This window comes from Cucumis melo, chromosome 6 (assembly GCF_025177605.1).
Source record: "Cucumis melo cultivar AY chromosome 6, USDA_Cmelo_AY_1.0, whole genome shotgun sequence".
Taxonomy (NCBI): Eukaryota; Viridiplantae; Streptophyta; class Magnoliopsida; order Cucurbitales; family Cucurbitaceae; genus Cucumis; species Cucumis melo.
Window position 1 is genome coordinate 5,415,271 of NC_066862.1, and position 14,493 is coordinate 5,429,763.

Below are 14,493 nucleotides of genomic sequence, written 5' to 3' on the forward strand. Positions count from 1 at the left end.
TTTATGAATAATAATATATAAGGTCTAGGGAGGCCAAAATAGAATCAAAGGGTGACTTGAGGAATTAGGTAAAGAGAAACAAACTGTAGAGAAATTAAGTTGGTGAAGCACATGAAGATCACAACAGAGTACGGTAAATTCTTTCCATTTCAAAAGAGCAACGACCAAAAGCATATTAAACTTTAGCTAAAGAGCAACAAAATTAACAATTCATTGCTTCACATTTAATTCAAGAATTGGTGGTACAGTCCTAAAAGTGAAAAATACTCTTTGTCTTGCTTGGTTTTCAAAACTTCAATCAATGCTTATTCTTCTTCATTAAATGCCAAACAATTTTACATGTTATATGAAAGGAAAATTGATGAAATATAATAAAAATATCAACAGAAAATCAACCTTGTAGATCAATTATAAAAAAACTAAAACATGTTTATATTAGGAAAAATAAAAGGTTACAAATATAGCATGTAACACATTGTACGAGAATTTGCAAAAGTAGTAAAATTAAATTCAACTTTCAAAGTTTATAAAAGATAAAAGACTATATTATCAAATAGGAATTGTCATTGAAATTTATCTAAAATCGTTTAAATATTAAAAGCATTACCACTATTGATTTTCCTGTCTCAAGCTTTTGGCTCACAAATTATCCTCTACTTTCTGTTGTTGGCTAAAACACTATTTTAAAATAAAAAGGACTTCGATTGATGCTACCAAAAGTTGAGTATAGGGGTCTCCGATCTATTCTAAAAGTCTACATAACGACATATATACACATTTTTAGTCTATACTCAACTTTTATAATAAATAATTCAGATCTTATCTTATACCTTTTTGTTTCCATTAAATTTCTAGCTATAAAGTTAAGAGAATATTTCAACACCCTACAAATAGAACATAAGACAAGAAAAGTTAAAAAATAGCATTTTAGTGAATTGGATTTAACTCTATTTTAATAGATGTTATGTTACTAAGTACTTTTAAATTTCCAAATCCAGAGTACCAGTCAATCTTAAATCTATAGACGAATCGCAAAAGACACCTTTAAAATACGGTGATTATTGTATAAGTGTATATTCTTGAACTTTCAATCGTAAAAATAGAATATTTAAATTTGTTAAATGATTAAATTAGAGCATGAAACTTAAATAGTTGTAGAAATTGTATCAAATATATAAGTTTCATAATTTACCTTTTATCATGGAGATTCAATTTTAATACTTTATAAATTTGTGAGTTCAAATTTTATAGTTCAAAGTTTGATGAGTAATTACAAGATCTTTTGTAAATGTAGTTTTTTAGAAATTGTTTAAATAATAAGAATAGTTTTCATACAATAAACTAAAAACGTGATCGACTCACATTTTTTACGGAAGAAAGACTAACATAGATCTGTACTTTTATGGACAAATCAGTAAATTCAAACTAAAATTTAACATTTGAACATTCAATTAAAGGATAATTGTAATGGATAACAATTTTAAGAATAATAGTCAAGTGAATAACATATTAAAAAAATTATAAATATAACAAAATCTATCAAAGACTTGTACAATAGACCTCAAACAATATGATCTATCACTAATAAACCATGAGTCTATCATCTATAAAGATCTATAGCCAATAAACTTTATTATATTTGCAAAAAAAATTCAAGGTTGCTATATATGCTATATATGCATAAAATTTTCAAAGTTGCTATATATGTATAACAACTAAAATGATATTTTAACTAAAAATAATTTTAATATCGACAAATGTTAAAACTTATCCTAAGATTTATGAAATTACATAACTAAATAGCTACCAAAATAAGTCGATCTATTATCTATAGTGGCCCAAGAGATCAAAACGTTGCAGATTGAAAAAAATAGAGGGACCAGAAAAATAGAAATGTTCTTACCTTTATAGTAATATGACCTCTTCACTTGGTTCCCTGTTTGAACTCAAAATGAATTAGATAATGCAGAAGAAGACAATAAAATGAACAATGAATAATACCTGTAGATCTTTATACCTTTCGCCTTCTTGCAGCAGCCATTGTTAGAAAGATAATGCAACATCATTCACACTTGAGTGCACGAGTAATCTCCCATGAAAGTGGATCATTAGCAAAATTGACATTATTACCATATTTCCTGCTCTGCCTTCTGCAGTTCACTATTGCAACCACAAAATTTTCATTCTCAAGTGAAGATGGGTACATTACTTGTTCTTCCTGCAAGATTAGGACCAATTGTCAAGACACTCAGTGTTAGAAGAATCAGCCCAAACACGATACACTTCATATTAAATAGTGATTCTCACGATCAGATTTTCATACCATGATATATCACAACTTTGTAAACCAAAGAAGATAGTGTTGCAGTGATTTTCCTTTTAGCAAATTATAAACCAGTCCAGCCACGCAGCAGATAAAAGGCCAAAATATAATTTCTTTCAAAAGAAATTTTTGTCACGTGACAAAATGGGGTTGCAAAAGAATCGGTGTAGTCAAACTAGGTTATATTTAGAGAGGTATACTAGCAACTTAATTCTTTATTATTCAACAAAAACTATTTTCACCTCAGGTAGTTCGCAGAATTCATCGGGAGATATTTGCAACAACTCTGCAGCAGTTTGACCCATACACCATGCAAAGATTTTTGCACTATCGTCTGCCAGGGTAATTTTGAGGTCGAATGTACGCACAAGCTCAGACTTGCATTCACAACAACAGAAGCTGCACTCAATTCTGGCAGGTGTCTCCTCGACAAAATGACCACAAATTGCGTGCAAAAACTTCGTACTAACGTGACAATGTGAAACTTGGTCAAGCCGAACTCGACAAACCTGGTCAGGAGATTTTGGGGAAACAAAATAAAGATCGTAGCTGATAGAAGAAGAGAGATAACAAGACTATTGGAAGCGGTTGGAAAAGGTAAAATCACGCTCTTGCAGGTCCATCCACTTTTTGATATTATGATCGCATGCAGAAAATTCATAAACTGATGGCCAACTTAAATAATCGCGGTGGGAGGGGAAAGAATACATTAATTCTTTGAAGGCCAAAAGTTCTGTTTTGATATTGATAAACGAGTCCTAGAAATCGCTTTAGCAAGGCTGCTTATTGAGAGTGCTAAGGTTTCGTGAAGATGTGCGACTAGAGCTCTCTTGTGGTCCTGATGAATGAAAAGAACCTAGACATTTGACGCTAAAAAGATACGTACATATATTGTAATTTTGAATTCTTTATGGCCCCAAACTGAAAATATTATGTAATCAGTCTTTGTTGATAAACCACAATATTGGGGCTGTTTTCTTTTTTTATAGAAGAACCGGCGCGAAGCCTGTCCCTTCCCCCTCAGCGGCTCGGCCTCAAGGTTACTTTTCCCTTTCAATTTTGGAAAAGTCCTTATTGCACATATAACACTTATATATTATAGACAAAAAGAGAGAGAAGTAAAAGGAAAATACTTTACCTTTGTACCATGAGTGTTGCTCGTAAGATCAGAAAGTCGCGAAAGTTTATGAAGACAAGATGAAGTTAACAATGCTGGCAAGCAGCTAAGGTTGACAAAAGAAGCTCCAACATGATTCTCAATCCATAAAGCCTCTAAGCTTCACAAGGAAAAAAACGCAAATCAAATTAGAAATGGCATCAAGAAACCACCAACATATATAAGAGAAAACATTGAAATTGAAGACAAGTTATAAATAATGTTTGGAAGGATTTCAAATCGTACAACACTTCTAATTTATTTACTGGATAACTGAGTAAATAGTTTGAATTAGCTCACCGATTCTTGTTCTTGGTGCATGTCAGCCCACTTATAAATACTGTATGTCCAACGCTTACCCTTCCAAATGACCTTTACAAGATGGGGCGGTGTAGAAAGGAAAAAATGAAAGTAAACTCAGAAAATGTGATGTATATACAATGAGAAGTTTTTGTTATTTCACGCGCTATGTAAAAGTGAAACTCATAAAACCCACAAATTAAAAGCTAGGAAAAGAAAATGTCGATACCAAGATCTCTCAAAGCGTAACTTGGCCAAAATTTCTCCCGTGTTATCTTCAATTCTCATGGAGAAACCAGCTTCTGTGGTATTTCTTTCATTAGCTATATCTAAAACGTTACCATATAAGCTAATGCCAGTCATCTTGTCTTGAAGGTCGATCACAAAAGACTGTAAACTTAACAAATAGCATGGAAAAAATTAAGATTTGTCTCCACAAAGATTAACGAGACAGACTTCAAGATGAAAGTAAATTTCTTAAAAGCTTGGATGATAGGGGATTTGAACTTCAATATCATAGCATTGCAACCTCTAATTTCAACTTCAGATGCGTAAGGAACAAATTGGCTTTTACTTTTCGCATCTTGTAAAACCTAAAATGATGATTTTCATACTATACTAATATTTGCACTATGAAAAAGTAGTAAATAGAACCAAATCCAAAAACCGGCCAGAAGTGGAAAAAGAGTCGCGAAAAAGGCAGGACATTCCTCTCGCCCCATAAGATCCAAAAGAAAGCATGCAGCAAAGCCAACCAAATCGTCTTTTTAGTATCACCACCAAAAGAACGACCCACAGATTACAAAAAACTGACTGAGGCTAAATATGTAGGGCCAGTCTGAAATCATTTAAGATAAAGACAGTGTGACATCCCAAAATTCCAAGTATAACTATTTATTTGTTTTGATTTGTTGGGATGGTATTTGGAATTTTGAGGATTAAATTGATTTGTTTTGAGGAGATAATTCAATTTAAATTTTACGGGTGAGTTCGAATTTAATTGGAAATTAGAGAAGGATAAGAAAAATATATATGTTATTTAAGTTGGAATAGATATTATAAATGTCAAGTGTCTATTGTATTATAAGTAATTCCAGAAAAAGAATACAAATACAATCGAAACATTAATTTTGAAGTTACACTCACCCGAAAAGGATAGTTACCAAAATCAATTGCCCCATGTGAATCACAGGGCAAGGAAACTTGAGAAACTTGGGGACCCTGAGTAGGATACGACATACTGACTGTCCTTGAAGCTTGGTTTATATTCTGTGTTAAAACACATACCTGCGTAGTAGAATATTTACATAATAACGGGATCCAAGAGACATGTAAATTTTTCTAATTTCGTGCGTGGATGTGTGTGCTCCGAGTGAGGTGGGGCTCTACAACTCACTTGCTCCTCATGCTGAATGCAAGGCACCAAATACAACTGTGTTGCACTACCATATTCAAGACAAAGTTCCTCACTTGTCCCTACACCATTCTCGTTTACGGTTGCAACATATGGTCTATCAAGCGCAAGAACACTACCAACACTGTTCAATTGAGAACTGTTAAGTTGATATAGTCATATAAGAATGTTCTTGAAATAAATTCATTGATATAATCATATAAGAATGTTCTTGAAATAAATTCAAACTAAAAGATTCACCTTAAAAGGTTGGCCAGTAACACCTGTTCACCCCATAAGAGAAACTTTAGCTTGAAACCATCATTATCAACAAGAATGATTTGTATCATCCGTAAACCATTAATCTTCTCGTGGATTTCCAGTGGGCCAATTGACTCAATCCTGCAAATATAGAAGATACGGCAGCCACTATTTAGTTCATTATTGAACATCCAAAATCCATCCTTTGCGAAAACTATTTAGTTGATTCAGCCTCTAAAGTTTAAGCATTGACCATTTTAGGCAGGGGGAAAAACAAAAGAAGACCAAATCATAAATGCAGCTTATACAGGATAAGAAACCAGTTTAAACAGAATTGGATTAAACTGAAGAAAAGTAGGTAAACAAAATATTGATATATCTTGCCTTGCATACAATGAATATGTAGTCCCTTCATTGACGGAATCAAGAGAAACAGAAGAAAAGGTATCAGAACAAAATTGAGCTCCTAGAAGCATGACATCATCGTCCTCTTCCTACAATAAACAACAAGATACTAACTGCACTGTAAGAGAGAGATGCAATATTGGTTCCGGTAGTTAAACCATTTTTGACAACCTCATCTAACAATATGACTAGGTATTCAGTTGGTAGAAGTCGTGGATAACCAGAACCACCACTGGCAGCACGAAGATAGCATCCAGTTACAAATATTTGCCTCCCTTTCTTCAGAATTCCATCCACTAAGTCATAAAATCTGCCATCCAAAGATTCCTGTTTTACTTGTTCTTCCATGAAACATAAAGATGGCAAGTTCTTCGTTGTTTGTAGAGTCAAAACAGAACCTCAAATCAAGATGAAAAGACAGAGATGGAAATCTATGTTTATGGATAAAACCTACAAAAATGTGATTCGAACATGTACATCTAAGTATTTTATAAAACACTGCTTAAATGCCAATATGCACTACAAAATCCCAGCATTCATACTCAGCAACTGTGTCTGACCTACTAGAACAAGATCTGTACACACTGTATCCTTGAGTTACAAAAAACTCAGCACTCAAATCTAGGCCTCTTCTATTTATTTTTTCTTTTTTTCTTTCTTTTTCAATAAAATAAAATAAAAACTGCAAGCATTCAAAGGCATTCACTGAGAAATGATAATGAAAAGAAGAAAGTACTGCAATGGGGCTTTGGAGAATAGTTAGGAAGAAGGAAGTTCTTTTCAGATAGACTTAGAGAAGAATTTTGATCATCTTACAAGGAATTCCTGAATGAGGTTATCGATAAAAAAAAAAAGAGTCTTGCTTTTAAATAAAGAAATTCAACTGGAAATTCTCTTCGATCAGCTAATATTTCTACATTAATAAATAGCAGTCAAAGGAGGAAACTTTTGTTATCAAGAGCATTTGATAGGACAACGCTCTTTCTCGTTTCTAATTTGTGGTAGACATTCTCCATCAGACCTCATTGAAGGTTTTTGAATGTTTCAAGATTTGTGTACAGTTCGTTCATGATACTATTTTCTTTAAGTGATGTAGGACATCTTGTGGTCTTAGTCTTGCCTCTTTTGCTGGGGGGTTTCTTGTAATACTAATACCATTTAAGTTCTTGAAGACCTTTATTTGTTACTTAAGTCTTAACTTGAGTAACTTCAATTTTACTAATCTGTATCTAGCTGATTGTTTGGATTAGTTTTACCGGTCTTTGGTCTCATCTGGCCTTAGTCTATAACTTGGCCGAGTGTATTCTGTGACCTGTTTTTTAATTGACAGAAGTAATAAAGTTCTCTCCTTAAACTTTGTTTACATCATCCACTCTTGTCCTTGGTCTGAACTACTGTGTCAGGTACGAGTGCAAAAAATCTAAATCACTAACCATGACTACCCTTTTGCCTTCCAAGTGTGTGTTATATGTGGCAGACATTTGATATTTCCATTACTCGGAGATCGAGTATTTAAGGGATTATGGATGAAGTCACTTTGAATTCATCGTTAAGGATTCTTTCATCATTCTATGAGGCATTCATTAGCAAAGAAACCAATAACTTCTATGGGGTTAGATAGGTTGTCGAAGGGGGCATGGGGTTTTGTGCATGTTAACGCTTCTTTGTTGGTTTCATACTACCAAACTTCTTTACAATTACCCTTTGTTATTTATCAACAGCAACTGGGGGCTTTTTGTGATCTTTTTGTTCCCAGCTTTTAGCTGACCTTTAAATCTTTTGTTGTTGGCCTCTCTAAATACTATTATTCTTCTTAATGAAAGCCGGATTTTCCAAATTAATATGTCACAACGACAGTGCAGTGCAGTAAAACTGCTGTAAGCATCTGCTAATTTAGTGAAAAAATGGCAATTCATTCAGAATGGTTTTATAGGAGGAACCGCAGATCAAATAGATAGCATCACAAAGTAAACGGTTTACCTACGATGGAGATAAAGATCAATTGTATTAGAACTCCAAAAATCGCCCAAAGTAAGCATATGTATATTTGTACCTTGGGAAAAGACATGATGAAACATTCAGATTCTTGCATGCAATGACATCTAAACAGTTAAACTAGGGATACGACATCTTGTACTTCAGTAATTCATAAAACCAAGCAAAATCGAAAAATAATAGAAGGTACCAGCTTTTGGGAAAAAGATGTACATCTTATTCAGAAATTTAACGAGAACTATTGCATTTGAATCTGTATGTTTCGGTTTCTTCAACCCCTTCCTTAAGCTACAAATATTCAAGCTCATAAATCATGAATAACTAATTTGGAAATGCAGTATCCAGAACATTGCTCAAATTACAATCATCGGCTGAAAGATATAAGTACCTGGAAGAATAAACTCATCAAGAATTACAGCTTCCAAAACGCTACTTAAAGACAGGAAATTCTTCTCATATATGGAGTCGATAGTAACTGTTTTTGGGAGCTTCTTTCTCCTATTCTTCTTCTTCAACTGGTTAATACATTCAGGTATTTTCTTGGGAGCACCAACTCTGTGTTGCTCATACCAAGCCTTCAAAATAAAATCACTAGTCAAATAGCTGTCTTGTGGAACTACACTTTGAAAGATTAACTTAGACCATCTTAGTTGGTAACTAGAAGTGGACCAGTCATAGTCTAGATAAAACATTTAGATCCTGGAGTTGCTCCATATTCATCAAGTACCATGCTCTGTCTAGCCATGTAAATCACGAGCAATTTTTTGATTCCTTAACATAAGAGTTAGATGTAGTTGTTCTAGGTATAGATAGCTTTGTCAGGTTTTACCAACCATTCAGACATTAACTCTCTCCAAGATGCTGCATAATGCACCACCATTATACTTCAAGTATATCACATTCATCCAGAACAACTCCCCTCACCATGGCATTCATGGCTAATCCCAAATCCTACAACAAGGAAACCTAGCGAATCAGGTTACGTGGGTGAATATATATATATATATATATATATATATATATATATATATATATATATATATATATATATATATTTGGATAGGCGTTGGTATAAAGAATTTTATGCTTTGCCAAAATTCTATTACTCCTATGCCAATGAGTCGCAAACTAGAGGGGAATTGACTGGAGAAATGGAAGACTAGAATGTAATTTCCTCCTGGAGAAGAAATGAATCCCTTTGTCACCTGAGGCTTTCTTATTCCAATCCAGGTTATGATGCTTGGGAGGCAACCAATAATTAACAGTTGAAATAGCCTCTCACCTGATGAGATAGTGAACCCAAAAAGACCATTGAGAGGATACTAATACTTAAAAAAACCAATATGTGGGATCAAGGTGCAATCTAGGTCACTCGGGGTTTGCCCGCATTACCTATTACTTACAAAACAAAAGGACTACAATTGGATCAAGCAAATTTAAGCCGACGTCAACTTCAAGGGCCTAGAAGCAGCCTAGAAGCAAGATATGACTACGAGTACTGAATATTCACAACTCATTTAACGCATGGGCCCATGTACCATCCTCCCCTCGCTACGACCACTTGGTAATAAGGACCACAGATGGCGTACTGCTACAAACTCAAACTTCTAAGTTGTAACCAAGAAATTCCATTAAACTCCAGGATTCAACTACGGTGGAATCTTTTATTTGAAATCAGACAATTAGCAGAATCATACTATTTGATTACTCAATTATTTATATGATAAAAGATAGAAACCTTATAAGAGTTCAAATTTGCAGTACCTGCGAGAGCTCAGATAGCAAAATTGCAGGGGTAACAGAACTGGAGTAGGCGATACAAGTTCTGAGGACCCGAGAAGCGATCCAACTCCAACCAGGGGTATCGGTCTCCGTTCCATTAACATTAGGATCGAAGTCTTCATCGTCTTCGAATGCAAGCACAGACCTCGCGTAATCAACAAATTTAAGAAACGGATCATCATCACCTTCTTCCTGAAGCTTTCGGGGGTCATCCAACTCCATGGCTGAGTATCGGCCGGCGTCGTGGGAGTTGAAATGTTTGCTGAGAGAAGACATTGAAGAGAATCGCGGAGTTTAGTTGAAGTTCATATCCAGATTAAGCCATTGTGCGCAGCCCTAAATTTGAGGTTCGTTTTCAGCGGGAAGAAGATTGTCAAATTGCCGCGGGTATCTGAGGCGTGTAGTTTTAAATTCTTAAAACGCCAAATATCAATTTAGATCCCTCCTTATGGGTTTGAACCTCAATACTCATCGTCAAATGTCCAAATCCCAGGCGTCGGCCCAAGTTCAGTCTAGACTTCATCCAAGCATGGTCTAAATTCGTTCACTCCGTCGACTCGATCAAAGCCCAAACAATGTCTTAGGTGGTCCTTGAGTTTTGGGTCTTGTCCGGCCCAACTTAAGTTGTATTAATTTATTATAATTTTCATACCTGCGATTTCTTTTCTAAATAGCAACATTTAAAGTTCATAGTCAAATATCCAAATCCCAAACGTAAAAAAGTTCATAGAATTAGCCATTTTCTAAATATTTCAGTTTTGTCTTTTCTTCTTTTTACTCTTCCTCGCTGCGATTTCTTTCATCGTCTTAATCTTTTTTTTTTGCTGCAATTTCTTTCCATGTCTTTCTTCTAAAAGATTGTGTATACAGAGTCTTATTTTTCTTTTTCTTTTACCGTTATTTAAATTTGAGTAATCAAATCTAAATGTACAAAAAATAGCAACATTTAAAAGATTTTGTATAAAAAATCTTAAAAAAATCATTTAGATTGAAGCAAGCAAATGTAAATGATTGTGTAAAAAAGTTAAACGATCATGTAAAAAAATAAATCATCGTGTAGACAAATGTAAACGATTGTGTATCAAAATAAAAAAAAAATCATTTAGTCAAATCTAAACGATCCTGTACCAAATTTTGAAAAAAAAAATCGTTTAGATTTGTACCAAATTTTGAAGAAAAAAATCATTTAGATTTGAGTTAAAATCTAAACGATCCTGTAACCAAATTTAAACGTAACAAAATTAAACGATTGTGTAATAAAATTAAACTATAGAATTGAAAAAATAAATTGTAGTCAAATCTAAACGATTGTGTACTAAACAACAGCCAAATCTAAACGATCATGCACCAAATATATTAGGCGAGTTGTTGATGGAGTATTTTTGGTATTTTCCATGGTGGGCCTATGGGTTTTTTTCGTTTTAGAATTATTATATATATGTAAATATTTTGCCGATTTGTTATATTTTTTTAAAGGACCTCATTATTTAAACTCTAGACTAATAATTGTATCCATTTAAATCTTAAATTTTAAGTGTTATATCATTTTAAATCTCAAACTAATAGTTGTATCGATTTAAACTATAAACTTTCATTTAAACTCTAAACTTCAATAATTGTATAAACTAAAACTTTGAAATTTTATAAATGTGTCCAAATAAAACATATTAAAATATTTAAATTGATACAACACTATAAAATTTAAATTTTAAATTAATATAATTGTTAATTTTGAGTATAAATTTAGATCGATTATAGATTTTTCTTAAGAAAATTAGATTAGCACATTCACATTGTGAGATGAGATTAAGCCTTTCATTAAGTGATTGGGACTATGAATGTCTTTCTTGATAACAACCAAATGGTGAAGGTTTGGATATTGTTTATAAGTTGTTTGATAACGATTTTAAATAATATATTTTAATCTTTTTAAACTAATCTTATAAAGCATATCTATTTTTTATTGATACTTTCAAAACTCGAATCAAAATTTAAAAATTAATGTTTAGAAACTTGAATGAAATTCAGCCAAGAATGTAACTCCTAATTTATGCAAATCACTTTACAGGAAAATATGTTGGTTTTTAGAAACAAAAACTCAAATCATTACCACACAAGACCTCTATGCTTAGTTGTATGCTTATTCTTATATGATTGCCACTCCTTACTTTTCATTAGTATTCAAAACTTAATCTTCATTTAGCAACATTGTTCATTAAAATATTAAGATGCATTTAGAGTGACTGTTTAAGAATTTATAAGTATTTTTTACACCTATAAACACTTTTCAAACATTTAGAAAGTTGATCTAAATATGCACCTTAAAAGCAATTATAAGATATATCCTACACATCGTTTCATATTTTTGTGCATCCGTTTTCATCACTCACGTAAAATAAAATATTAAAATACTTAAAAAAAAAAGAAAAAGCAAATTTTGCTACATGGCAAATTATGTTGCACAATTTGATAACATGCACAAAGATAGGTGTATTCGATATGCACTAAGCCTTTTTTAACTTTTGAAAATCATAAAGTTTTGGTTTTTTGCTTATATTATGTAAAATTACAATTTTATCCCCCATATGCATTTTCTTCTCTCTCACTCTCATTTCTTATTCTACTCTTTTTTTCCCAGGTTTTTCTCTATTTTCTTCACGTATTTCTTATAATGTGAATTGAATTTTGAGTTTAAACATATGTGGTTTGATTTTTATTGTTTGATCCTCTTTGCTTAATGATTGATTTGAGGAAGCAAAATAGATTATTGATGTTCTTGAAGTTGAAGTATGAAGGATGTTACGTATCATCTAATAACTTTTGTCTTCAAGTGTGATTCAACTTTAATAGTTTGAGTCTTTTGATTATTGAGAAAATTCTCTTCAAGCTTCTTCGGAGTCTCAAATGTTCTTATTTGTGTTGGCGTATGCATGAATTGAGGAAGCAAAATGCATGGATAACTTTAGTTTCCAAAAGTTTATGGAGTATTCTGGTTGTTGGAACTTGAAAAATTCACGCTAGATTTATATGAGTCTTAAATTTATGAAAGGAGAACACTTCTATTTATTAAGTGGGGTTTTGTGGGCTTAAACTTGGTCGATCTATGAACCTGGTCTTTGAACCTTGCTAATTAAATCTTGGAGTTCGTTGACATTTGGGTCAAACTAATTAAGCATATTCTTGGACTACTAAGCCTAAATAGTAATACCAAGTAGAAACAAATTAATTTTATTCGATCTAAGAAGCCCGACGAAAAATATAATGCATCATTACGATTTGACAATTTAGGTGATCACTATCTTCCATTTTAATTTAAAAAGTATGTAACTTAAATTAGTCCCAAATTGAATCATCTATAATTTCGATTATTAATTTAACAAATAACGTGACAATTTGTGATGTATCAAACTCATCCATAAAAGATTTTATTGTAATTTTTGTCTTGCAAAAACCATGCTGTTGTAAGTTTGTAACTTTTGCATCTTTTTGGGGGAAAAATTGTATTGTTCTTCAAAAGGGGCAAGTTAGGGTTGAATTATTAGAAATTAGAAAGCTTGTCAGAGCCAAACTTCACAGGTCATGTACTACATACATATACTTATATATATATATATATATATATATATATATATATATATATATTTCAATGTGCAACATACACATGTCATTTTATATAAAAAGGAAAAAAAGCTACTGGACACTGCCAATAAAGTACCAAATAAATCTGACATTTTTTAAATATATATATATATGCATATATAAGTACTAGGGCATCAAGGATAGTTTAAAAGCTTGTGATCATAAACACAAGTATCATCTTGATTAAAACTCTCTGTTTTAAAACGTATTGGGTGCATTTATTATAACTTAACTTTTTGTGTAACATCTTTTGATTTATTATATTATTATTGCATGAAAGATGTGATTTATGTTCAATATATAGTACCAATATTCTTATGTTCAATTTGTCTTTTTGTATTTGGCACTATGTCCCTTTTGAGATAAAAGTGTTGTGATATAGTGAGAGAACTTTTCCAAATATTTTAAAAGGGAGTTCAAATAATAAATTAGCATAGGGCAAGACAAGAAGAGTTGATTAATTAGTTGCTGATTGGAAAGTGAGGTTTAATTTTATAAGTCAACAGTATTTAATTTTAAACGACTATGTTAATCAAACATTAAAGAATGTTTTTACATATAATATATATGAGTTAGGAGGACCCCTTGTGACAATTTTCATATTTCTTCGAACACTGCAGGGTGAATGAGTGAAAGGTAGAGATGGGGATGGACCTACAAAAGATGTACAACGATATATAAGAGAGAGTGTCAGAGTAAGTCAAATCTAAAAAACACAAGAAATGAAATGAAAAGGGAAGTTGAAAAAATGTTAATACTACTTGCCCATAAACAAACACAACACAACCACATCCCCATGCCCCACATTTTCTCACACTAAAACTTTCATCATTTTTCTTTCTCCATATACTCTCTATCTCTATCTTCAAACAAAAAGCTTCTCAATCTCATGTCAACTACACTGCCTTTCTCACATATCCTTACCCCACCATCCATTTTCTTTTCTGTATATACTTTATCTTCCTTTTTTTGTTTCTTTTTAATATATTTATACACACACACACATACACACACAATCCAGTGGATTCAAAATCCTTTTCTTGAATATATATGTTTTTGCTTATATAAGATTATATAAATTAAAAATTGTATACTAGTCTCTATCTCTAGCTATTATATTTGTTTTAGAATAAGGATTAATCGTTTCAAGTAAAACTCTTAAATTTATTGATAATAGCTTTTTACATTTTAATTTATTTTTATTAAATAGTAATTACTAAAGTTAAATGATCCTAACAA

General features: G+C 32.2%; 1 protein-coding gene across 3 annotated transcripts; it reads right to left on the reverse strand.

Annotated features, from left to right (window-relative positions):
* Positions 1-1,605: 1,605 nt before the first annotated feature.
* LOC103483891 (uncharacterized) lies at positions 1,606-10,023 on the reverse strand. 3 transcript variants are annotated; one of them, XM_051086190.1, is made up of 15 exons: positions 9,598-9,741; positions 8,667-8,784; positions 8,222-8,408; positions 7,819-7,891; positions 6,010-6,148; positions 5,818-5,927; positions 5,434-5,574; positions 5,176-5,332; positions 4,926-5,066; positions 4,009-4,169; positions 3,780-3,851; positions 3,462-3,600; positions 2,566-2,832; positions 2,018-2,218; positions 1,606-1,936 (listed from the first exon to the last, which is right to left on the reverse strand). In XM_051086190.1, exons 2-14 carry the CDS (start codon positions 8,667-8,669, stop codon positions 2,063-2,065), a joined length of 1,746 nt encoding a protein of 581 aa, XP_050942147.1. In that variant the 5' UTR covers positions 8,670-8,784; positions 9,598-9,741; the 3' UTR covers positions 1,606-1,936; positions 2,018-2,062. The 3 variants fall into 3 exon arrangements, with proteins under 3 accessions (XP_050942147.1, XP_008438949.2, XP_016898971.2); XM_008440727.3 differs by lacking the exon at positions 8,667-8,784 and having other exon boundaries at positions 5,176-5,317; positions 9,598-10,023; XM_017043482.2 differs by lacking the exon at positions 8,667-8,784 and having other exon boundaries at positions 9,598-10,023.
* Between the last annotated feature and the right edge of the window lie 4,470 nt (positions 10,024-14,493).